The following is a 24996-nucleotide window of genomic DNA, read 5'->3' on the forward strand; positions in this document are numbered from 1 at the left end:
GCCCACCTCATTTTTTGGACACCACTCAGACAGCCAGCAATTCAAGGAGAACATGCGGCTAAACATGTCACTCCCGGTCTGATTGGGGAGGGGCCCAGAGAAAACTACAGAGTCCGACATTGTTTTTGCAAAGTTACACACCGATTTAATGTTAATTTTAGTGACCTCCGATTGGCGTAACCGGGTGTCATTACTGCCGACTGTGAATTACAATCTTACCAAATTTACGCTTAGCCTTAGCCAGCAGTTTCAAATTTCCTTCAATGTCGCCTGCTCTGGCCCACGGAAGACAATTGACTATGGTTGCTGGTGTCGCTAACTTCACATTTCGCAAAACAGAGTCGCCAATAACCAGAGTTTGATCCTCGGCGGGTGTGTCGTCGAGTGGGGAAAAACGGTTAGAGATGTGAACGGGTTGGCGGTGTACACGGGGCTTCTGTTTAGGGCTACGCTTCCTCCTCACAGTCACCCAGTCAGCCTGCTTTCCCGGCTGCTCGGGATCTGCCAGGGGGTAACTAACGGCGGCTAAGCTACCTTGGTCCGCACCGACTACAGGGGCCTAGCTAGCTGTAGAATTTTCCATGGTGCGGAGCCGAGTCTCCAATTCGCCCAGCCTGGCCTCCAAAGCTACGAATAAGCTACACTTATTACAAGTACCGTTACTGCTAAAGGAGGCCGAGGAATAACTAAACATTTCACACCCAGAGCAGAAAAGTGCGGGAGAGACAGGAGAAGCCGCCATGCTAAATCGGCTAAGAGCTAGTAGCTACGCTAAGCTAGCGGATTCCTAAAAACACGCAAAGTGAATAATGTGTAAATAATTTAGAGGTGATTCAGCAGAAGGAGTGCTTTAGTTAAGGCACGTAAAGATTACACTGGGAAACAAATCGTCATCTAGATAACTAGATCAATCTAACTGCACAGATTAAACAGCTAACAGATACAGAAAAACACCGCTGTGCTCCGGAACAGGAAGTGATACAATACCGCAGTGAGAGCCAACCACCAGAGTCCATAATGACGCCAAGGTTGGTGGCTGTGGGCTTCATGTGTTGACTGAGAGGGCCCAGGTCTAATCGAACTGTGGAACCAACACTGGGCCCAAACACCATCACCTCGGTTTTGTTCTCATTTAAGCTAAGAAAATTTTGAGCCAACCAAGGCTGAGGGTATTTTAGCATTGTGTTGTAATTTAAAAAACAGTGCAAATGCTAAAATACCCTCAGCCGTATGAACATTGTGTTTTTTATAATTTGCAGTTGTTTAATTAATTATTAAGATCATGTTGTCTTACATACAGTTTGCACATTTTCAAATCAAATCATTTGTTCACATACAAATCAAGAAATATTTGCAGATCACCTTCTGTGCATTTGTAGGTATTAATAAGACAAATTTAACTCCATAGGAAGTTAGCTTTGAGTTAGCAGAAGTTAGCGTGCACGCTAACATTTGCAACATGTCTTGTAAATTACTCCAGAGACGTTATCAGGTTATATAAACAACGTTTCCAGTTTTAGAAATGTTTATTTCTCGTTAGCTTTTACATAATATATGAAATGGACTTTTGCAGCCAGCTACCAGCCTGTGATGTCACCATGCTAATATCTGTGAGGTGTCTTCTAAATAAGTTCAGAGGTGTTATTGGGATCCAAAAATGGCGTTTTCAGTTTTAGAAGTGTTTATTTCTCATTAGCTTTTACATATATATAAAATGGACTTTTGCAGCCAGCTACCAGCCTGTGATGTCACCATGCTAATATCTGCGAGGTGTCTTCTAAATAAGTTCAGAGGTGTTATTGGGATCCAAAAATGGCATTTTCAGTTTTAGAAGCGTTTATTTCTTGTTAGCTTTTACATAATATATGAAATGGACTTTTGCAGCCAGCTACCAGCCTGTGATGTCACCATGCTAATATCCGCGAGGTGTCTTCTAAATAAGTTCAGAGATGTTATTGGATCCAAAAAGTAGGGTTTTCAGTTTTAGAAGTGCTTATTTCTCGCGAGCTGTTATATAATATATGACACAGAGTATTTACACACAAACAAAACTGAGTTTTGCAGCTAGCTACCAGCCCGTGACGTCACCATGCTAATGCCTGCGAAATGTCTTGTAAATAAGTTCAGAGGGTGTTATTGGGATCCAAAACAGCAAGTGTTTATTTCTCGCTTGCCTTTACGTAATATATGAGAAATGTATATAAACACACAAAACAAAGCGGTTTTGGAGAGACGGGCGACTGACGTCACGGTGCAGCTCTACTCTGATTAGCTGTCATCTCCGCCACTCATAAACAAAACTGAACAGATTGAAACAGAATGTGACATTTTAACCTCTTAAAATAGGTCAATGTTAGCCATCTTTGAAGGTTTCCAAGGTCTGTGTCCCAAGACTGTTCCCTGTGAATTTGAAGAGTCTGGCAGTAATAGGACTGGACTTATACTGAACACAGACAGACGGACAGACAGACATAAAGCCTTCGCAATATCTGATGGCCGTATTTGATGGTCTCCGGTAATGATATACTACCAGGGTGCGAGGTGAGGCAAAACAGCCATGCTACTGGCCCAAAATATGCATGGCAACGTTTTTTTATTTTTTTTTTTGCAAGTTTTCATTTGTCATCTTTGAATCATGTCGGTCTTTTCATTGAAATCTAATGGATTTATTTCTCCTGTGGAAAGTCTTTAATCAAAACCAATAATTAGTTGCAGCCCCACAGTGTAAGTACTTAAACCAGAGGTCTTCAACTTGTTCCAGAAAGGGCTGAGAGGGTGCAGGTTGTCTTTGGAACCACACACTCCAGCAGGTGAGTTAATCAGTGAGATCACCACCCACTCTACCAGATGAGTTAATCAGTGTGATCACCACCCACTCCAGCAGGTGAGTTAACCAGTGAGATCACCACCCACTCTACCAGGTGAGTTAATCAGTGTGATCACCACCCACTCCACCAGGTGAGTTAACCAGTGAGATCACCACACAATTCACCAGGTGAGTTAATCAGTGTGATCACCACCCACTCCAGCAGGTGAGTTAATCAGTGAGATCACCACACAATTCACCAGGTGAGGTAACCAGTGAGATCACCACAGACTCCAGCAGGTGAGTTAATCAGTGAGATCACCACCCACTCCACCAGGTGAGTTAACCAGTGAGATCACCACCCACTCCAGCAGGTGAGTTAATCAGTGAGATCACCACACAATTCACCAGTGAGTTAACCAGTGAGATCACCACCCACTCCACCAGGTGAGGTAACCAGTGAGATCACCACAGACTCCAGCAGGTGAGTTAATCAGTGAGATCACCACCCACTCCACCAGGTGAGTTAACCAGTGAGATCACCACAGACTCCAGCAGGTGAGTTAATCAGTGAGATCACCACAGACTCCAGCAGGTGAGTTAACCAGTGAGATCACCACCCACTCCAGCAGGTGAGTTAATCAGTGAGATCACCACATAATTCACCAGGTGACTTAACCAGCAAGATCACCACAGACTCCAGCAGGTGAGTTAATCAGTGAGATCACCACCCACTCCAGCAGGTGAGTTAATCAGTAGGATCACCACACAATTCACCAGGTGAGTTAACCAGTGAGATCACCACAGACTCCAGCAGGTGAGTTAATCAGTGAGATCACCACCCACTCCAGCAGGTGAGTTAACCAGTGAGATCACCACAGACTCCAGCAGGTGAGTTAATCAGTGAGATCACCACCCACTCCAGCAGGTGAGTTAACCAGTGAGATCACCACAGACTCCAGCAGGTGAGTTAATCAGTGAGATCACCACCCACTCCAGCAGGTGAGTTAACCAGTGAGATCATCAACCATCATAGATAATTGGCAAAGCTTCTGGGGAAAACCTGGTCTTGTTAGGAGAGACGGCATCCATCCCACTTTGGATGGAGCAGCTCTCATTTCTAGAAATCTGGCCAATTTTCTTAAATCCTCCAAACCGTGACTATCCAGGGTTGGGACCAGGAAGCAGAGTTGTAGTCGTACACACCTCTCTGCAGCTTCTCTCCCCCTGCCATCCCCTCATTACCCCATCCCCGTAGAGACGGTGCCTGCTCCCAGACTACCAATAACCAGCAAAAATCTATTTAAGCATAAAAATTCAAAAAGAAAAATAATATAGCACCTTCAACTGCACCACAGACTAAAACAGTTAAATGTGGTCTATTAAACATTAGGTCTCTCTCTTCTAAGTCCCTGTTGGTAAATGATATAATAATTGATCAACATATTGATTTATTCTGCCTAACAGAAACCTGGTTACAGCAGGATGAATATGTAGTTTAAATGAGTCAACACCCCCGAGTCACACTAACTGTCAGAATGCTCGTAGCACGGGCCGGGGTGGAGGATTAGCAGCAATCTTCCATTCCAGCTTATTAATTAATCCAAAACCCAGACAGAGCTTTAATTCATTTGAAAGCTTGTCTCTTAGTCTTGTCCATCCAATTGAAGTCCCAAAAACCAGTTGTATTTGTTATTATCTATCGTCCACCTGGTCGTTACTGTGAGTTTCTCTGTGAATTTTCAGACCTTTTGGCTGACTTAGTGCTTAGCTCAGATAAGATAATTATAGTGAGCGATTTTAACATCCACACAGATGCTGAGAATGACAGCCTCAACACTGCATTTAATCTATTATTAGACTCTATTGGCTTTGCTCAAAAAGTAAATGAGTCCACCCACCACTTTAATCATATCTTAGATCTTGTTCTGACTTATGGTATGGAAATAGAAGACTTAACAGTATTCCCTGAAAACTCCCTTCTGTCTGATCATTTCTTAATAACATTTACATTTACTCTGATGGACTACCCAGCAGTGGGGAATAAGTTCATTACACTAGAAGTCTTTCAGAAGCGCTGTAACTAGGGTTAAGGATATGATTCCTTCTTTATGTTCTCTAATGCCATATACCAACACGGTGCAGAGTAGCTACCTAAACTCTGTAAGGGAGATAGAGTATCTCGTCAATAGTTTACATCCTCATTGAAGACAACTTTGGATGCTGTAGCTCCCTCTGAAAAAGAGAGCTTTAAATCAGAGTGTCTGACTCCGTGGTATAACTCACAAACTCGTAGCTTAAAGCAGATAACCCGTAAGTTGGAGAGGAAATGGCATCTCACTAATTTAGAAGATCTTCACTTAGCCTGGAAAAAGAGTCTGTTGCTCTATAAAAAAGCCCTCCGTAAAGCCTAGACATCTTTCTACTCATCCCTTAATTGAAGAAAATAATAACCCCCAGGTTTCTTTTCAGCACTGTAGCCAGGCTGACAAAGATCAGAGCTCTATTGAGCTGAGTATTCCATTAACTTTAACTAGTAATGACTTCATGACTTTCTTTGCTAACAAAATTTTAACTATTAGAGAAAAAATTACTCATAACCATCCCAAAGACGTATCGTTATCTTTGGCTGCTTTCAGTGATGCCGGTATTTGGTTAGACTCTTTCTCTCCGATTGTTCTGTCTGAGTTATTCTCATTAGTTACTTCATCCAAACCATCAACATGTTTATTAGACCCCATTCCTACCAGGCTGCTCAAGGAAGCCCTACCATTATTTAATGCTTCGATCTTAAATATGATCAATCTATCTTTGTTAGTTGGCTATGTACCACAGGCTTTTAAGGTGGCAGTAATTAAACCATTACTTAAAAAGCCATCACTTGACCCAGCTATCTTAGCTAATTATAGGCCAATCTCCAACCTTCCTTTCTCTCAAAAATTCTTGAAAGGGTAGTTGTAAAACAGCTAACTGATCATCTGCAGAGGAATGGTCTATTTGAAGAGTTTCAGTCAGGTTTTAGAATTCATCATAGTACAGAAACAGCATTAGTGAAGGTTACAAATGATCTTCTTATGGCCTCGGACAGTGGACTCATCTCTGTGCTTTTCTGTTAGACCTCAGTGCTGCTTTTGATACTGTTGACCATAAAATTTTATTACAGAGATTAGAGCATGCCATAGGTATTAAAGGCACTGCGCTGCGGTGGTTTGAATCATATTTGTCTAATAGATTACAATTTGTTCATGTAAATGGGGAATCTTCTTCACAGACTAAAGTTAATTATGGAGTTCCACAAGGGTCTGTGCTAGGACCAATTTTATTTACTTTATACATGCTTCCCTTAGGCAGTATTATTAGACGGTATTGCTTAAATTTTCATTGTTACGCAGATGATATCCAGCTTTATCTATCCATGAAGCCAGAGGACACACACCAATTAGCTAAACTGCAGGATGGTCTTACAGACATAAAGGACATGGATGACCTCTAATTTCCTGCTTTTAAACTCAGATAAAACTGAAGTTATTGTACTGGCCCCACAAATCTTAGAAACATGGTGTCTAACCAGATCCTTATTCGGATGGCATTACCCTGACCTCTAGTAATACTGTGAGAATCTTGGAGTCATTTTTGATCAGGATATGTCATTCAAAGCGCATATTAAACAAATATGTAGGACTGCTTTTTTGCATTTACGCAATATCTCCTAAAATCAGAAAGGTCTTGTCTCAGAGTGATGCTGAAAACCCTAATTCATGCATTTATTTCCTCTAGGCTGGACTATTGTAATTCATTATTATCAGGTTGTCCTAAAAGTTCCCTAAAAAGCCTTCAGTTAATTCAAATGCTGACAGCTAGAGTACTGACGGGGACTAGAAGGAGAGAGCATATCTCACCCATATTGGCCTCTCTTCATTGGCTTCCTGTTAATTCTAGAATAGAATTTAAAATTCTTCTTCTTACTTATAAGGTTTTGAATAATCAGGTCCCATCTTATCTTAGGGACCTCGTAGTACCATATCACCCCAATAGAGCGCTTCGCTCTCAGACTGCAGGCTTACTTGTAGTTCCTAGGGTTTGTAAGAGTAGAATGGGAGGCAGAGCCTTCAGCTTTCAGGCTCCTCTCCTGTGGAACCCGGCTCCCAATTCAGATCAGGGAGACAGGACACCCTCTCTACTTTTAAGATAGGCTTAAAACTTCCTTTTTGCTAAAGCTTATAGTTAGGGCTGGATCAGGTGACCCTGAACCATCCCTTAGTTATGCTGCTATAGACGTAGACTGCTGGGGGTTCCATGATGCACTGTTTCTTTCTCTTTTGCTCTGTATGCACCACTCTGCATTTAATCATTAGTGATCGATCTCTGCTCCCCTCCACAGCATGTCTTTTTCTTGGTTCTCTCCCTCAGCCCCAACCAGTCCCAGCAGAAGACTGCCCCTCCCTGAGCCTGGTTCTGCTGGAGGTTTCTTCCTGTTAAAGGGAGTTTTTCCTTCCCACTGTAGCCAAGTGCTTGCTCACAGGGGGTCGTTTTGACCGTTGGGGTTTTACATAATTATGTATGGCCTTGCCTTACAATATAAAGTGCCTTGGGGCAACTGTTTGTTGTGATTTGGCGCTATATAAAAAAATTGATTGATTGATTGATCACCACAGACTCCACCAGGTGAGTTAACCAGTGAGATCTCCACCCACTCCAGCAGGTGAGTTAATCAGTGAGATCACCACACAATTCACCAGGTGAGTTAACCAGTGAGATCACCACAGACTCCAGCAGGTGAGTTAATCAGTGAGATCACCACCCACTCCAGCAGGCGAGTTAACCAGTGAGATCACCACAGACTCCAGCAGGTGAGTTAATCAGTGAGATCACCACCCACTCCACCAGGTGAGTTAACCAGTGAGATCTCCACCCACTCCAGCAGGTTAGTTAATCAGTGAGATCACCACACAATTCACCAGGTGAGTTAACCAGTGAGATCACCACAGACTCCAGCAGGTGAGTTAATCAGTGAGATCACCACCCACTCCACCAGGTGAGTTAACCAGTGAGATCACCACAGACTCCAGCAGGTGAGTTAATCGTGAGATCACCACCCCTCCACCAGGTGAGTTAACCAGTGAGATCACCACACAATTCACCAGGTGAGTTAATCAGTGAGATCACCACCCACTCCAGCAGGTGAGTTAATCAGTGAGATCACCACACAATTCACCAGGTGAGGTAACCAGTGAGATCACCACCCACTCCACCAGGTGAGGTAACCAGTGAGATCACCACAGACTCCAGCAGGTGAGTTAATCAGTGAGATCACACCCACTCCAGCAGGTGAGTTAACCAGTGAGATCACCACAGACTCCAGCAGGTGAGTTAATCAGGAGATCACCACCCACTCCACCAGTGAGTTAACCAGTGAGATCTCCACACACTCCAGCAGGTGAGTTAATCAGTGAGATCACCACACAATTCACCAGGTGAGTTAACCAGTGAATCACCACAGACTCTAGCAGTGAGTTAATCAGTGAGATCACCACCCACTCCACCAGGTGAGGTTAACCAGGAGATCACCACCACTCCAGCAGGTGAGTTATCATTGTGATCACCACCCACTCCAGCAGGTGAGTTAATCATGAAGATCACCACACAATTCACCAGGTGAGTTAATCGTGAGATCACCACACAATTCACCAGTGAGTTAACCAGTGAGATCATCACCCACATACCACCAGGTGAGTTAATCAGTGAGATCACCTGGTGGAGTGGGTGGGTTACAAAGACAACCTGCACCCTGTCTGCTCGTTCTGGAACGAGATGAAGACCCCTGACTTAAACTAACGTTGTTTGGAAATGGCAGGTGGTGTTCTGTAACATCCTAATTGAGAAGCAAAGATAAATGAAAACATTACTGCCGTGTCCTATTGAGAGGAAACTGATAAACGTGTTTGTACTCGTCTCAGTATGATGTCATCGGAACCTTTCGGTACATCTGCGATACACAGTTGCCACAAAATATTTTGTTGTTGCTATTTATGCTTGCTTGCCTCTACTGGTGGTTTGCCTCACGGTGGTATTGTATCACTTCCTGTTCTGGAGCACAGCGTGTTTTTCTGTATCTGTTAGCTGTTTAATCTGCGCAGTTAGATTGATCTAGTTATCTAGATTACGATTTGTTTCCCAGTGTAATCTCCACGGCCTTAACTAAAAGCACTCCTTCTCCTGAATCACCTCTAAATTATTACACATTATTCACTTTGCGTGTTTTTAGGAATCCGCTAGCTTAGCGCAGCTACTAGCTCTTAGCTGATTTAGCATGGCGGCTTCTCCTGTCTCTCCCGCACTTTTCTGCTCTGGGTGTGAAATGTTAGTTATTCCTCGGCCTCCTTTAGCAGTAACGGTACTTGTAATAAGTGTAGCTTATTCATAGCTTTGGAGGCCAGGCTGGGCGAATTGGAGACTCGGCTCCGCACCGTGGAAAATTCTACAGCTAGTCAGGCCCTGTAGCGGTGCGGACCAAGGTAGCTTAGCCCCGTTAGTTCCCCTCTGGCCAGATCTTGAGCAGCCGGAAGCAGGCCGACTGGGTGACTGTGAGGAGGAAGCATAGTTCTAAACAGAAGCCCCGTGTACACCGCCAACCCGTTCACATTTCTAAACCATTTTTCCCCCACTTGACGACACACCCGCCGAGGATCAAACTCTGGTTATTGGCGACTCTGTGTTTGAGAAATGTGAAGTTAGCGACACCAGCAACCATAGTCAATTGTCTTCTGGGGGCCAGAGCAGGCAACATTGAAGGAAATGTGAAACTGCTGGCTAAGGCTAAGCGTAAATTTGGTAAGATTGTAATTCACGTCGACAGTATGACACCCGGTTACGCCAATCGGAGGTCACTAAATTAACATTACATCGGTGTGTAACTTTGCAAAAACAATGTCGGACTCTGTAGTTTTCTCTGGGCCCCTCCCCAATCGGACCGGGAGTGACATGTTTAGCCGCATGTTCTCCTTGAATTGCTGGCTGTCCTGAGTGGTGTCCAAAAATGAGGTGGGCTTCATAGATAATTGGCAAAGCTTCTGGGGAAAACCTGGTCTTGTTAGGAGAGATGGCATCCATCCCCACTTTGGGATGGAGCAGCTCTCATTTCTAGAAATCTGGCCAATTTCTTAAAATCCTCCAAACCGTGACTATCCAGGTTGGGACCAGGAAGCAGAGTTGTAGTCTTACACACCTCTCTGCAGCTTCTCTCCCCCTGCCATCCCCTCATTACCCATCCCCGTAGAGACGGTGCCTGCTCCAGACTACCAATAACCAGCAAAAATCTATTTAAGCATAAAAATTCAAAAGAAAAATATATAGCACCTTCAACTGCACCAGACTAAAACAGTTAAATGTGGTCTATTAAACATTAGGTCTCTCTCTTCTAAGTCCCTGTTGGTAAATGATAAATAATTGATCAACATATTGATTTATTCTGCCTTACAGAAACCTGGTTACAGCAGGATGAATATGTTAGTTTAAATGAGTCAACACCCCCGAGTCACACTAACTGTCAGAATGCTCGTAGCACGGGCCGAGGAGGAGGATTAGCAGCAATCTTCCCTTCCAGCTTATTAATTATCAAAAACCCAGACAGAGCTTTAATTCATTAATTCATCGGTACTGTGAGTTTCGCTGTGAATTTCAGACCTTTTGTCTGACTTAGTGCTTAGCTCAGATAAGATAATTATAGTGGGCGATTTTAACATCCACACAGATGCTGAGAATGACAGCCTCAACACTGCATTTAATCTATTATTAGACTCTATTGCTTTGCTCAAAATGTAAATGAGTCCACCCACCACTTTAATCATATCTTAGATCTTGTTCTGACTTATGGTATGGAAATAGAAGACTTAACAGTATTCCCTGAAAACTCCCTTCTGTCTGATCATTTCTTAATAACATTTACATTTACTCTGATGGACTACCCAGCAGTGGGGGAATAAGTTTCATTACACTAGAAGTCTTTCAGAAAGCACTGTAACTAGGTTAAGGATATGATTCCTTCTTTATGTTCTCTAATCCCATATACCAACACAGTGCAGAGTAGCTACCTAAACTCTGTAAGTGAGATAGAGTATCTCGTCAATAGTTTTACCATCCTCATTGAAGACAACTTTGGATGCTGTAGCTCCTCTAAAAAAGAGAGCTTTAAATCAGAAGTGTCTGACTCCGTGGTATAACTCACAACTCGTAGCTTAAAGCAGATAACCCGTAAGTTGGAGAGGAAATGGCGTCTCACTAATTTAGAAGATCTTCACTTAGCCTGGAAAAAGAGTCTGTTGCTCTATAAAAAAAGCCCTCCGTAAAGCTAGGACATCTTTCTACTCATCAGTAATTGAAGAAAATAAGAACAACCCCAGGTTTCTTTTCAGCACTGTAGCCAGGCTGACAAAGAGTCAGAGCTCTATTGAGCTGAGTATTCCATTAACTTTAACTAGTAATGACTTCATGACTTTCTTTGCTAACAAAATTTTAACTATTAGAGAAAAAATTACTCATAACCATCCCAAAGACGTATCGTTATCTTTGGCTGCTTTCAGTGATGCCGGTTATTTGGTTAGACTCTTTCTCTCCGATTGTTCTGTCTGAGTTATTTTCATTAGTTACTTCATCCAAACCATCAACATGTTTATTAGACCCCATTCCTACCAGGCTGCTCAAGGAAGCCCTACCATTATTTAATGCTTCGATCTTAAATATGATCAATCTATCGTTGTTAGTTGGCTATGTACCACAGGCTTTTAAGGTGGCAGTAATTAAACCATTACTTAAAAAGCCATCACTTGACCCAGCTATCTTAGCTAATTATAGGCCAATCTCCAACCTTCCTTTTCTCTCAAAAATTCTTGAAAGGGTAGTTGTAAAACAGCTAACTGATCATCTGCAGAGGAATGGTCTATTTGAAGAGTTTCAGTCAGGTTTTAGAATTCATCATAGTACAGAAACAGCATTAGTGAAGGTTACAAATGATCTTCTTATGGCCTCAGACAGTGGACTCATCTCTGTGCTTGTTCTGTTAGACCTCAGTGCTGCTTTTGATACTGTTGACCATAAAATTTTATTACAGAGATTAGAGCATGCCATAGGTATTAAAGGCACTACGCTGCGGTGGTTTGAATCATATTTGTCTAATAGATTACAATTTGTTCATGTAAATGGGGAATCTTCTTCACAGACTAAAGTTAATTATGGAGTTCCACAAGGTTCTGTGCTAGGACCAATTTTATTCACTTATACATGCTTCCCTTAGGCAGTACTATTAGACGGTATTGCTTAAATTTCATTGTTACGCAGATGATACCCAGCTTTATCTATCCATGAAGCCAGAGGACACACACCAATTAGCTAAACTGCAGGATTGTCTTACAGACATAAAGACATGGATGACCTCTAATTTCCTGCTTTTAAACTCAGATAAAACTGAAGTTATTGTACTTGGCCCCACAAATCTTAGAAACATGGTGTCTAACCAGATCCTTACTGTGGATGGCATTACCCTGACCTCTAGTAATACTGTGAGAAATCTTGGAGTCATTTTTGATCAGGATATGTCATTCAAAGCGCAGATTAAACAAATATGTAGGGCTGCTTTTTTGCATTTACGCAATATCTCTAAATTAGAAAGGTCTTGTCTCAGAGTGATGCTGAAAAACTAATTCATGCATTTATTTCCTCTAGGCTGGACTATTGTAATTCATTATTATCAGGTTGTCCTAAAAGTTCCCTAAAAAGCCTTCAGTTAATTCAAAATGCTGCAGCTAGAGTACTGACGGGGACTAGAAGGAGAGAGCATATCTCACCCATATTGGCCTCTCTTCATTGGCTTCCTGTTAATTCTAGAATAGAATTTAAAATTCTTCTTCTTACTTATAAGGTTTTGAATAATCAGGTCCCATCTTATCTTAGGGACCGCGTAGTACCATATCACCCCAATAGAGCGCTTCGCTCTCAGACTGCAGGCTTACTTGTAGTTCCTAGGGTTTGTAAGAGTAGAATGGGAGGCAGAGCCTTCAGCTTTCAGGCTCCTCTCCTGTGGAACCAGCTCCCAATTCAGATCAGGGAGACAGACACCCTCTCTACTTTTAAGATTAGGCTTAAAACTTTCCTTTTGCTAAAGCTTATAGTTAGGGCTGGATCAGGTGACCCTGAACCATCCCTTAGTTATGCTGCTATAGACGTAGACTGCTGGGGGGTTCCCATGATGCACTGTTTCTTTCTCTTTTTGCTCTGTATGCACCACTCTGCATTTAATCATTAGTGATCGATCTCTGCTCCCCTCCACAGCATGTCTTTTTCCTGGTTCTCTCCCTCAGCCCCAACCAGTCCCAGCAGAAGACTGCCCCTCCCTGAGCCTGGTTCTGCTGGAGGTTTCTTCCTGTTAAAAGGGAGTTTTTCCTTCCCACTGTCGCCAATTGCTTGCTCACAGGGGGTCGTTTTGACCGTTGGGGTTTTACATAATTATTGTATGGCCTTGCTTACAATATAAAGCACCTTGGGGCAACTGTTTGTTGTGATTTGCGCTATATAAAAAAAAATTGATTGATTGATTTATGCGACACCCTTAATTGGATGTCATCGGATCAGGTTTTCCTCTTTGTGCATGTGTGTGTGTGTGTGTGTGTGCGCGTGCACGCACTCATTCTGCACTTACACTGGTCCAGGACAGTTTTTGGGCTGGGTCCATCCTTCCACCATTGGTTACAAACTCCAACACTTCCTGGTTACTGCGACTGGGATATGGCATGTAGCCCAGAGAGAAGATCTCCCACAGCAGAACCCCAAATGACCTTCCAGAGGAAGATGATTAGAGGAACAATTAGTTAGGATAAAAAAGAGGAGAGAGAGGACAATCAAGTGATAAATTAAAAGCAACGTCTGAGTTAAAATGGGAAGGGAGGAGAGGGGAGGACGGGGATGTACGAATGAGATATTACAAAACGAAACAGATGTCTAATGAGAAAAGGCTTTGAAGGACAGGACGGGGAAAGACGGAAATGGGCAGGATTGGACAGCAGACGTCTGGGGGTGTGAAATATTGGAGGCAGTGAGGACGCAGCGTGTCCTCGCAGCGGAGGAGGGAGGTGACAGATTCTCACCATGTGTCTGTTTGGACGTGAAGATGCCCTCCATGAAGGCTTCGGGAGGCATCCACTTCACAGGCAGCATGGCGCGCCCCCCCCTTCCTGTAATACTCGCCCTGTGGGACACAAACAGCGGTTCACCACCAACGCCGCTCCACGACTATGACGCTGTTACTACCCATCGTTTGTCGGGAGGTGATCGATGGTGAAACAGATGAAAATGAAAAGCAGCATGTGTGATTTCCGGCACTGTCACCATGGTAACAGCATTGCCCCCCAAAGCAGAGGGTGGAAAAAAAAAAAAGGGAAGAGACAAATTCTCACATCCAGCAATTAAGTGATCATTTGTCACAGGCGTGTCAGTGTGCTGTGGCGTGGGTGTGACGGCGCCTCGGAGAGCTCCTTATCTCTCACGGAGGAGACGGGCCGAGTCCTGTCGGAGACATTTTTAATGCCATCGTGCACTTCCAGTGGGAGAAAAATAATCTGATGTTTGTGTATTATCCGAGAGAGGTCACTTGTCTGTCCCCCAGCGCTGGACAGACATGAACAGGGAAAAATTAACATCTACACCATCCGGTTTAAGAGCTGGAAGCCGTGTGTAGCTGGAAAAACGAAGAGAAGAAGAGCCTCATTGGAGTTATTTACTGAGGCAGAACAGTAAATAACTGGATGTAAATGTGACATTTGAGTCCCGAAGCACTTGTTAACAAAGACTGTAAACACGTCATGTAATAAACAGCGGGATTATAGTTTGCTGGTGATATACAGGTTTTCCACTGGAAGGCTGTCAGTTCAAATCCCATGGCCCACTGGGTGACATAAATGAGCAGCAGCGGCTCGTTGTTTCTGTTACGAAGGAAAGAGTGGCTGCAGCACTCAGTGCTCTGCTGGAGCTGCACAGGGACACGAGCACGACGGTAAATCAGGGGGAGAAAAGAGCAACTGGTTTAGTTAGTGTTTACTCAACAAACCAACAAACCAACACCAAAAAACAGCGTCCACCTGAGCAGAATAAAGCCGCCCAATAATGAACTCACTGGTAATAATAAAGGGACGGGGACAAGACCACCTGAGTCAAGACCCAGACTTTGGGATTTAGGAGTGGTCAAGATCTCGAGTCTTTTGAGAAGTCGAGATAAAAACCTAAAAAACAAAAGTCATTTTTCTAGATCCATCCATCCATTTTCTATACCCACTTGCTGCAGTTAAGGGTAATGGGGGTGGAGCCTATCTCAGCTGTCATAGGGTGTGAGGCGGGTTCACCCTGGACAGGACGCCAGTCTGTCACAGGGCCACATACAAACACATTCACACCTACAGACTAGAGCCCCACCGATATGGATTTTTTGAGGCCGATGCCGATAACGATATTTGGATGAAAAAAAATGCCGATAATCGATAATTGGCTGATTTGCCGATAGCCGATAAATCAGCCAATTTTTTTTTTTTTTTATGAATAAAATGTTATTTTTTGGACCCTTAACAAAAGGTATGAGCTAAAAGCTGAAGCTTTGTCCTCATATTGATTAACTTTATAACAGAGAAGAATTTTCAAGTTCAAAAAATGCAATCAAGAATTAAACCTTTGTGAAATTAGCAAACACATATCCTTAAAAAGAGTTGTGAAATACGTCTGATCTTGTACCTCTTGTTGCTGCAACTTAGATATAGGTTCAGGATAAGGACATAGATCCTTATAAACTTACTTGTATGCGTTTGTCAGCCAATCAGTGCAGTGTGACAGCGAACTACGGAGCCGGTGATGAACACATTTAAGCAGGGGTGTAAGCAGCTCTCAGTTGAATGGAGTCAAAACTCCATCTACTGGACAAACGATGCAAGGACATTTTACATTGCAGACACAAACATTATTTCAGTAACTGTTCTGTTTATGAGAAGTTATCGGCGTTCTCTTGGAAAAATTTCGGCCGATACTGAGTACTTTGAAAAGGGCTTATATCGGCCGATAATATCGGCCAGCCGATATATCGATCGGGCTCTACTACAGACAATTTAAAGTTTCCTGTCCATCTAACCTGCATGTCTTTAGATGTGGGAGGAAGCCGGAGGGAACCACACAAACATGGGGAGAACATGCAAACTCCACACAGAAGGGCCACAGGTGGGAATCGATCCCATGATCCCATGATCCCATGATGTGAATTTAATTAGAGTCTTAATTAGTCACCCCGTTCATATTCTGGTACATTTTTGTGGGGGAGATGGGCTCAGCAGCTCAGCTGGGTTCAACCTTTGATTTCAAAAAAGAAAAAAGTATATAAAAACTGACCATGCTGTCGGGGCGCATTCACACGATGACGTGAAGCGGCTGACGCTGGGCGACGGCGCGCATTCACAGATATCTCTGTGAAACGTGCACTCCGGCGGTCCACATCTCCTGTCTCCAATGCAGGTTAGCATGACCCAGCCTTTGTAGCGCCGTACTCGGAGCAGCATCATAGCTTGGCATAGCTGATCATCAACTCAACGTCTGCGACATCAGGCGACATAGCCGATATAAACACAGCATAACAGTGATTACATCAGTTGCTACTGGTGCCTCATTCAGACAGCTTCTACGGGATCCTTCACATTTTTATTCACGTTTACATATTTCTTCATGGCCAAAGGCTTCAGAAGAGGTGGTGCATTCAGTCAACCCTCCAACGTTGGCCAGTGGAGGCCGGCAGAGGTGAATGGGGCCGGAACACCATACAGTACGAGCAGAGGTGACGCAGTGGCAGTAAAACTCAACTCTTGTCAGTGAATGTCCAAGATTTTTAAGCATGTTAAAAATATTTCTGGGGTCATGACAAACAACAGCATTGCCTGACTGACATCGACCTAGTTCCTGCAAAGTTTGGTGGACCTTGGCACTGGTCAACGTTATGAATTCTTCATTGGATTTTAAGGATTTTTGGTTTGACTTTATGAAAATATTTTGTTGTAGCAAAATAACTTTGGGCATTTTTAAAAATATTTTGATAAAAAAAATGGCTTTGTTTGCATTTGTTTCTGACCATATATTAAACTGTGTACACAAAATATAGGGGTCCTGACAATATTGTGCATCCGGAAAGTATTGACAGTGCTTCACTTTTTCCACATTTTTTATGTTATAGCCTTATTCTAAAATGGATGAAATTAATTTTCTTTCCTTCGAAGTAGTGATGGTCATTTGAGGCCTCATGAAGCATTTGGCATTCTTCTGAGCCCACTAGGTGGTGATCAATTAAAAAAAGAGCTCAAAGCACAATGCAGTGAAGTTGCCTTTTAAATGATTCATGAGGCCTCGTTTGGCCATCACTAATTAAAAGGACAATGCCAGCTCATTTGTTTTTGCTGTCCAATAATAATGTTTGAGTTTGTCATAAAAAGATGAATTTGAGGATTCTCAAGTCAATCGTTGATGAATGGTTTGTTTTGACTGTTTACAACATTATGGTTGACAATTTAGATCATTTTAAATGTGCTAATGAACAAACAGTACATCAGCACAATCAAATCTCTTCTTGAGCTGAATTGTCGCAGGAAGACAACAATGTATATTTCGGCATCAACTTCAAATGGCTCATCTGTATGTTCAAAACCATCTCAGTATTCAGTGATGACTTTGTGAACAGACTTCATGATCAGGCTGGTAAAGAACAAGGATGAGCCACTCATCAAGAACTTGACTTGTATGAACTTAGTGGAGAGCTGCAGAGCCGGAGGAGAAGAAAGCAAAGACATGTAGCTGTCTGTATTGTCAGTCATTTTCAACATTTCTTTACATTCCTTGAGGTACACATGCACATTTGTACCTCTGTCGTGATCTTCAACTGTGCGAACATCATATGAACAAAGAATGACAGGTAATGTTTGCATGTGAACATTCAATGAACATTATACAAACATTCACAAATGTTCACAAACATCATATGAACAGTTGCAGCAGTTGAGATACTACTGAGATTTGAGATATGTGGCATGTTAATGGAAAACCAGACTGGGAAGTTTAAGTGAGCCGGGAGGATGTTTTGATCGACTTGACGATTGCGTGGACGGACTGCAGTAAGGAACATATAGGTAATATTTGTGAGTAATGACAGTTCTTACATGGCTCTGAATTAACGCACACACATCATAGTTATGAGAACTTGGAATTACATGAAATGGTAAATGGACTGCATTCATACACTGCTTTTCCATCTGTATCAAAAGCTCAAGGCGCTTTTCATTGATGCTTCATATTCACCCAGTCACACACCCTGATGTCAGGCTGCTGCCATACAAGGCGCTCAGTGCACACCAGGAGCAACTCAGGGATTAAGGACCTTGCCCAAGGTGATTTCCAGCCAGATGGGGGTTTGAACCAAGACTCCTTTGGTCTGAAGCCCAACGCTTAACTACTAGACCATCACCTCCCTCTAATATCAAAAAATATTTATGCTATTTTAAATTTTTTTCTAGCTCTCAATTTGCGTGGATGCAGATTTGTTTTAGTTGCCTTGAACCATACGTTTGCGAGGATGCAGATGTCGTGCAATCCATGTCACATGACCACTGCACACGTGGAATGTCCCTGCTGCATTCAGTGGCGTTGAGCATGACGTGGACAACCTGGACACCATCTGCTGTTTCCTGTTTTATCAACTTTCTGTCTGGTTATTTGGAGATTCTGAACATCCTGGTGTGTGACACGTGTGTGTGTGTGTGTGTGTGTGTGTGTGTGTGTGTGTGTGTGTGTGTGTGTGTGTGTGTGTGTGTGTGTGTGTGTGTGTGTGAGACGCATGAAGGTGAGTGGCACCGGCGTGTTTGTGTCTGATAGCGGCCAGTTGGGTGGTGAGCGCTACACGCACCACTAAATGCCACACACACACATTCACCCCTTCTGTGTCAGAGGAGCTGTTCTCATTTGTTGTTGTTTAGTATTTTTTTATTTAGCTTGTATTGTGTTGCTGTTAAAACTAAACACTGGACCAAATAGAAAAGTGTTTTTGTCCTGAGTGAAAAGAACCAAAAACAACCAAAAATAGGCCCCGAGCTGAAAAATCCCAGTGTTGTCCTCCATGAAGGCCTCATACAAAGTGTTCCACAGAGGAAAGTAACAGCAGTATTCAGACTGGAAGTGAAAGACACGTCAGAATTTCATTTGGTGGGAGAATCGAGCGAAAACCCCGTGTGTAGCCCAGGAATGTACTCACAGTGTGTAACATGACAACAAAAAACCCCACTGCACAGTATGGGCTTCCTGCCTGGGGTCCAACGTGGACCAAGTTATACAAATACACACAGAGACTGTTTCTGACCAGCCGCACGCGACGCGTCCTGAACTCGGTGTGGAATGAGCTTTGACCAAATCAAATCCTGACACCGGCACAGCTGCTGAAGTGTTGCATTTGAAAACGTACGTGTTTTTGTTGCTGAATGTGGAGGATGCCAACCGTGTTTCACAATATATGTTAGATTATGTACCAAAAACTACACAAAACCACAGAGATGACACACATCTCACCACACGTCATTACTTTTTGATAAGTATTTTTGCAGAGACTGAACACGTCACCTCACGTCGCACTCCAAACCTCACTCAGTCTGACGGTAAAAACGCTCAGTTCTTCTCTCAACAAGATGGGGGTTCGTTTTAATTCAAGAGCGGACAAAACTAACACAACACACTGTTTATGACATGGTGAGGAGACGTACCACCAGAGGTCAAAGCCCACAAAGTCTATCACTGACTCACCATCACAGCAAGAACCATAACTACATATGGGGGGCAGAGCCTATCTCAGCAGTCATAGGCAGTATTCTCTTATAGTAAGTCCCTTCGGCTGCTCCCTTGTTTGCACTCATGGTCGCCACAGCAAATCCAAGGTGGATCTGCATGTTGAATTGGCACAGGTTTTACGCCGGATGCCCTTCCTGACGCAACTCCACCTTACATGGAGAAATGTGGCAGGAGTGGGATTTGAACCCAGAACCTTTCGAACTGAAACCAAGCGCATTAACCACTTGGCCACCACCCCTGCTAGGCAGTATTCTCTTATATGACTTATAAACACTGAGATTAAAATATAAATAATGCTCATGAAGACTGGAATATCCATAACTGGTTCTCTCAAACAGCAGCGCTGCAAAAGCTAATCAATAAAACTGATTATGTAACATAGTAGCAACTGATTTGTTAGGTCACTGATGTCACACTCATTACAACATGACAACAGCAGAAAGGCAGTGAGACAGAAACACTGCAGGAGTAAAGTGGACACGGGATAAAGACGTCCAGACGTTACCCATCACTTCATATATGAGAATACACAGCAAATGTTAAAGTGCATTTCTCTGGTAAATGAAATGTCAAATCAGCCGACTATTCTAAATATATAAAGAAGTATGAAATTATTGATGTATTGTGCTTTATTTTTGGTATCATATACCCTGAGAAATTACTGTGCATCCAGAAAGTATTCACAGCACTTCAATTTTTCCACATTTTGTTGTTACAGCCTTATTCCAAAATGGATGACATTATTTTTTTCCCTCAAAATTCTTACACACAATACCCCATAATGACAACATCAAAATGTTTATATGAGATTCTTTCAAATTCATTAAAAATGTAATGTATATTGTATTCCATCATTTATCAAAGGTACATTTACAAGTATTCACAGTCTTTGCGATGAAGCTCAAAATTGAGGTCAGGTGTCCCCTGTTTCCACTGATCATCCTTGAGATGTTTCTACAGCTGAATTGGAGTCCACTTGGTTAATTGGACATGATTTGGAAAGAAACACACACACCTGTCTATATGTAAGGTCCCACAGTTGACAGTCAGAGCACAAACCATATTTTGTGTGTGTGTAGTGGCGCTGCGTGATGCGAACGGCAGCCTCTCCAGTAGCTCCGTCTGAAGTGCGTCTTTTTTGCGTCTGAAGTTTTTTTCCTCCTTGTAAGTTAGTACACACGTCTGGTGTGAATATATTATTATATCCAATGGATATGTGCACTTCATACACGCGGGCCAGCAAAGAATATTGTGTTTTTTCTCGGGAAGAACTGCTGGCCCTACGGCTGAAGGGATGCGAGGGCATTGTCCACACAATCCCGGAGGAGCTGAGGCGGAAGTATCGGGGCTGCAAAGCCGGCGCTAAGCTAAAGGCCAGGCTAAAGGCTAAGAACGCGGCGAAGAAGTGATATAACCCTCGGTTCCGTCGGTGGTCATGGGGAATGTTAACCTCGCTGACCAACAAATCCGATGAGCTGGCCGAGACTGGTGAAGAATCAAGGCTGTACAGGGAGTGTAGTCTACTGTGGTTTCACGGAGACATGGCTCACTAGCGATACTCCGGATGCTAACGTGGAGCTACCTGGATTCACCATGCTGAGAGCGACAGGGACGCGACGCGAAGCAGCAAGCGTAAGGTGGGGACGCACACTGTTTATTAACAACAGATGTGCAACCCTAGTCATGTAAACATAAAGGAGATTGTCTGTTGTCGGGACATTGAACTGATGGCGGTGAGTCTCCGACCGTATTACATGCTGAGGGAGTTCACACACACCATCTTTACGTGTGTTTACATTCCTCCACGGGCTGACGCGCAGGCGATGTGTGACGTCATCCACTCCACCATCGCAGCTCTGCAGACACAACACCCTGAGGCCTTCTTCGCGATCTCTGGTGATTTTAATCATGTTACACTGAACTCCACTCTCCCTGCTTTTCATCAGTTTGTGGACTGTCCCACCAGAAAGAACAGGTCTATTGATCTGATGTATGCCAATGTGAGGGAAGCATACACAGCTACTCCACTACCACCACTGGGAAAATCAGATCACAATCTGGTTTTTCTACAGCCTCAGTACAAACCACTGGTACTGAGGCAGCCCATTACTACACGCTCATTCAGAGTCTGGTCTCCTGAGGCAGAAGAAGCCCTCAGGGACTGTTTCGAGACTACTGACTGGAGCGTGCTGCAGGACACACATGGTGAGGACATTGATGGGGTGACACACTGCATTATGGGCTACCTGAATTTCTGTAGGGACGTTGCTGTTCCCATAAAAACTGTACGTTGCTTTCCAAACAACAAGCCCTGGATCACCAGCGATGTCAAGAATCTTCTAAACCAAAGAAGAGGGCGTTCAGAGACGGAGATGGGTCAGAGCTTAGGTGTGTACAGCGGGAACTAAAGGCTCGCCTTAAAGAGGCCAAGGAGTCCTACAGGAAGAAGGTGGAGAGAAAGCTGCAAGACAACAACATGAAGGAGGTCTGGGATGCAATGAAAACCATCACAGGCTGCAAAAACAGCAGCTGCAGCCCAGTAGATGGGGGTGTGGACAGAGCAAACCAGTTTAATGACTTTTTAACAGGTTTGATTGTTCTACCTCTGCAAACCCCCCCATCAACCCTTCCTGCAGCAGTTATCACTTCATCACCATCAAAACCCCCAGCAGATCAGCCCTCACCCTCACCATCATCATCATCACCGTCAGCACCAAAACCCACAGTGGATCAGCCCTCGTCCTCACCCTCACCATCCTCACCACCATCATCATCATCGTCACAGTCAGCCGGAACAAGCACCCACTCTCACCGTCCTCCCTCCTTCACGGTAGACCAGGTCACGAGAGAGCTAAGGAGACTCTACCCCAGGAAGGCAGCAGGCCCGGATAAAGTGTGTCCCAGAATGCTTAAGGCCTGCGCCAACCAACTGGAGGAGCCCTTCCAGCATGTTTTCAACCTGAGCCTGCATCTCGGAAAGGTCCCAGTCACATGGAAGACATCCTGTGTCATTCCAGTTCCTAAGAAGGCACACCTGAAGGAGCTGAATGGCTACAGGCCGGTCGCTTTGACATCCCACGTGATGAAGACCATGCAGCGACTGCTGCTGAGCGTCCTCAGACCTCACATTAGACATGCTGAGGACTCACTGCAGTTTGCATACAGGGAGAAGGTGGGAGTGGAGGACGCCATCCTCTACCTCCTTCACAGGTCCCACTCTCATTTGGACAGGGGTAACAGCGCTGTGAGGGTCATGTTTTTTGACTTCTCCAGTGCCTTCAACATCATCCAGCCCTGCTACTGAGAGACAAGCTCATGGAGATGGAGGTGGACACTCATCTGGTCACCTGGATCACTGATTATCTAACTGGAAGACCACAATACGTTAGATTCAGGAACTGCACCTCGGACACAGTGATCAGCAGCACTGGAGCATCACAAGGAACTGTGCTCTCTCCAGTTCTGTTCACTCTGTACATATCAGACTTCAACTACAACTCGGCCACATGCAGAAGTTTTCAGACGACACTGCTATTGTGGGATGTGTGCGAGAGGGACAGGAAAGAGAGTACAGGGACCTGATACAGGACTTTGTGGAGTGGTGCAAATCAAACCACCTGCAGCTGAACATTACCAAAACAAAGGAGATGGTAGTGGACTTCAGAAGGTCCAGGCCCACTCTGCAGCCAGTCTCCATTGAGGGGGTCGATGTGGAGGTGGTCCAGACTTACAAATATCTGGGGACACTTATGGACGATAGGTTGGATTGGTCAGCCAATACTGACACCCTCTACAGGAAGGGACAGAGCAGACTGTACTTCCTGAGGAGGTTAGGGTCCTTCAGGATCTGCCATAAACTCCTGTGAATGTTACCAATCTGTGGTAGCCAGTGTCCTCTTCTCTGTGGTGGTCTGCTGGGGGAGTAGCATGAAGAGGAGGGACGCTGGGCGACTGGACAGGCTGGTGAGGAAAGCTGGTTTAGTGCTGGGAACAGAGCTGGAGACACTAACATCAGTGGCAGAGAGAAGGACCCTCTGTAAACTGCTGGCCATCATGGACAATGTTGAGCATCCTCTGCACAGCGCCATCATCAGGCAGAGGAGCTCATTCAGCGGCAGACTGCTGTCCCAGTCCTGCCACACGGACAGATTCAGGAAGTCTTTTCTCCCTCAGGCCATCAGACTGTTCAACTCTTCCCAACACAGCAAAAAATAATCCTGTGATACAGCTGATTAGACATGTTATTGCTTTTTTTTTTTTTGCACTACCAACTATGTTTACACTGTTTACTTCTTTGCACAACCTACACTGTTTATATTGTGTACTGTTTACATCTGCACTACCTCCTTATTACTGCATTATTACACTATATTTACTCCTCCGTTATATTCTGTGAGACTGGATGCTGACAAATTTTTATTTTTATTTTTAGTTTAGTAAGTGGTTTTTATTGAGTAGTCTATTTTCTTTTATTTATTTAATCTTATTTGTGTGTCTGGTGTAATGTGTAAGCTGCTGGATGCCTTGAATTTCCCTCTGGGATCAATAAAGTATCTATCTATCTATCTATCTGAAGTCAAAGGAATTGTCTGTAGACCTCAGAGACAGGATTGTCTCGAGGCACAAATCTGGGGAAAGTTACAGAAACATTTCTGCTGCTTTGAAGGTCCCAATGAGCACAGTGGCCTCCATCATCTGTAAATGGAAGAAGTTCAGATCCACCACGACTCTTCCTAGAGCTGGACGCCCGTCTAAACTGAACGATCGGGGAGAAGGACCTTAGTCAGGGAGGTGACCAAGAACCCAATGGTCACTCTGTCAGAGCTCCAGCATTCCTCTGTGGAGAGAGGAGAACCTTCCAGAAGGACTACCATCTCTGCAGCAATCCACCAATCAGACTTGTATGGTACAGTGGCCAGATGGAAGCCACTCCTTAGTAAAAGGCACATGGCAGCCCACCTGGAGTTTGACAGAAGACACCTGAAGGACTCTCAGACCAGGAGAAACAAAATTCTTTGGTCTGATGAGACAACGACTGAACTCTTTGGTGTCATGTTTGGAAGAAAACCAGGCACCATCCCTACAGTGAAGCATGGTGGTGGCAGCATCATGCTGTGGGGATGTTTTTCAGCAGCAGGAACTGGGAGACTACTCAGGATTGAGGGAAAGATGAATGCAGCAATGTACAGAGACATCCTGGATGAAACCTGCTCCAGAGCGCTCTGGACCTCAGACTGGGGGCAACAGTTCATCTTTCAGCAGGACAATTAAATTAAAAGTTAAGTTAAATTAAC

At 43.9% G+C, this 24996-nt stretch overlaps 1 protein-coding gene across 1 annotated transcript in view; it reads right to left on the bottom strand.

Moving 5' to 3' along the window:
• The window catches only part of alk (ALK receptor tyrosine kinase), a 1475036-nt gene that overhangs the window by 7627 nt on the left and 1442413 nt on the right, over window positions 1-24996 (bottom strand). Inside the window, 4 exon segments of the mRNA XM_034159972.1 lie at window positions 13497-13519; window positions 13521-13632; window positions 13942-13954; window positions 13957-14042. Coding sequence (XP_034015863.1) covers window positions 13497-13519; window positions 13521-13632; window positions 13942-13954; window positions 13957-14042 — 234 coding nt within the window.

The sequence above is a fragment of the Thalassophryne amazonica genome, chromosome 19 (genome assembly GCF_902500255.1).
Source record: "Thalassophryne amazonica chromosome 19, fThaAma1.1, whole genome shotgun sequence".
NCBI classification, from domain to species: domain Eukaryota; kingdom Metazoa; phylum Chordata; class Actinopteri; order Batrachoidiformes; family Batrachoididae; genus Thalassophryne; species Thalassophryne amazonica.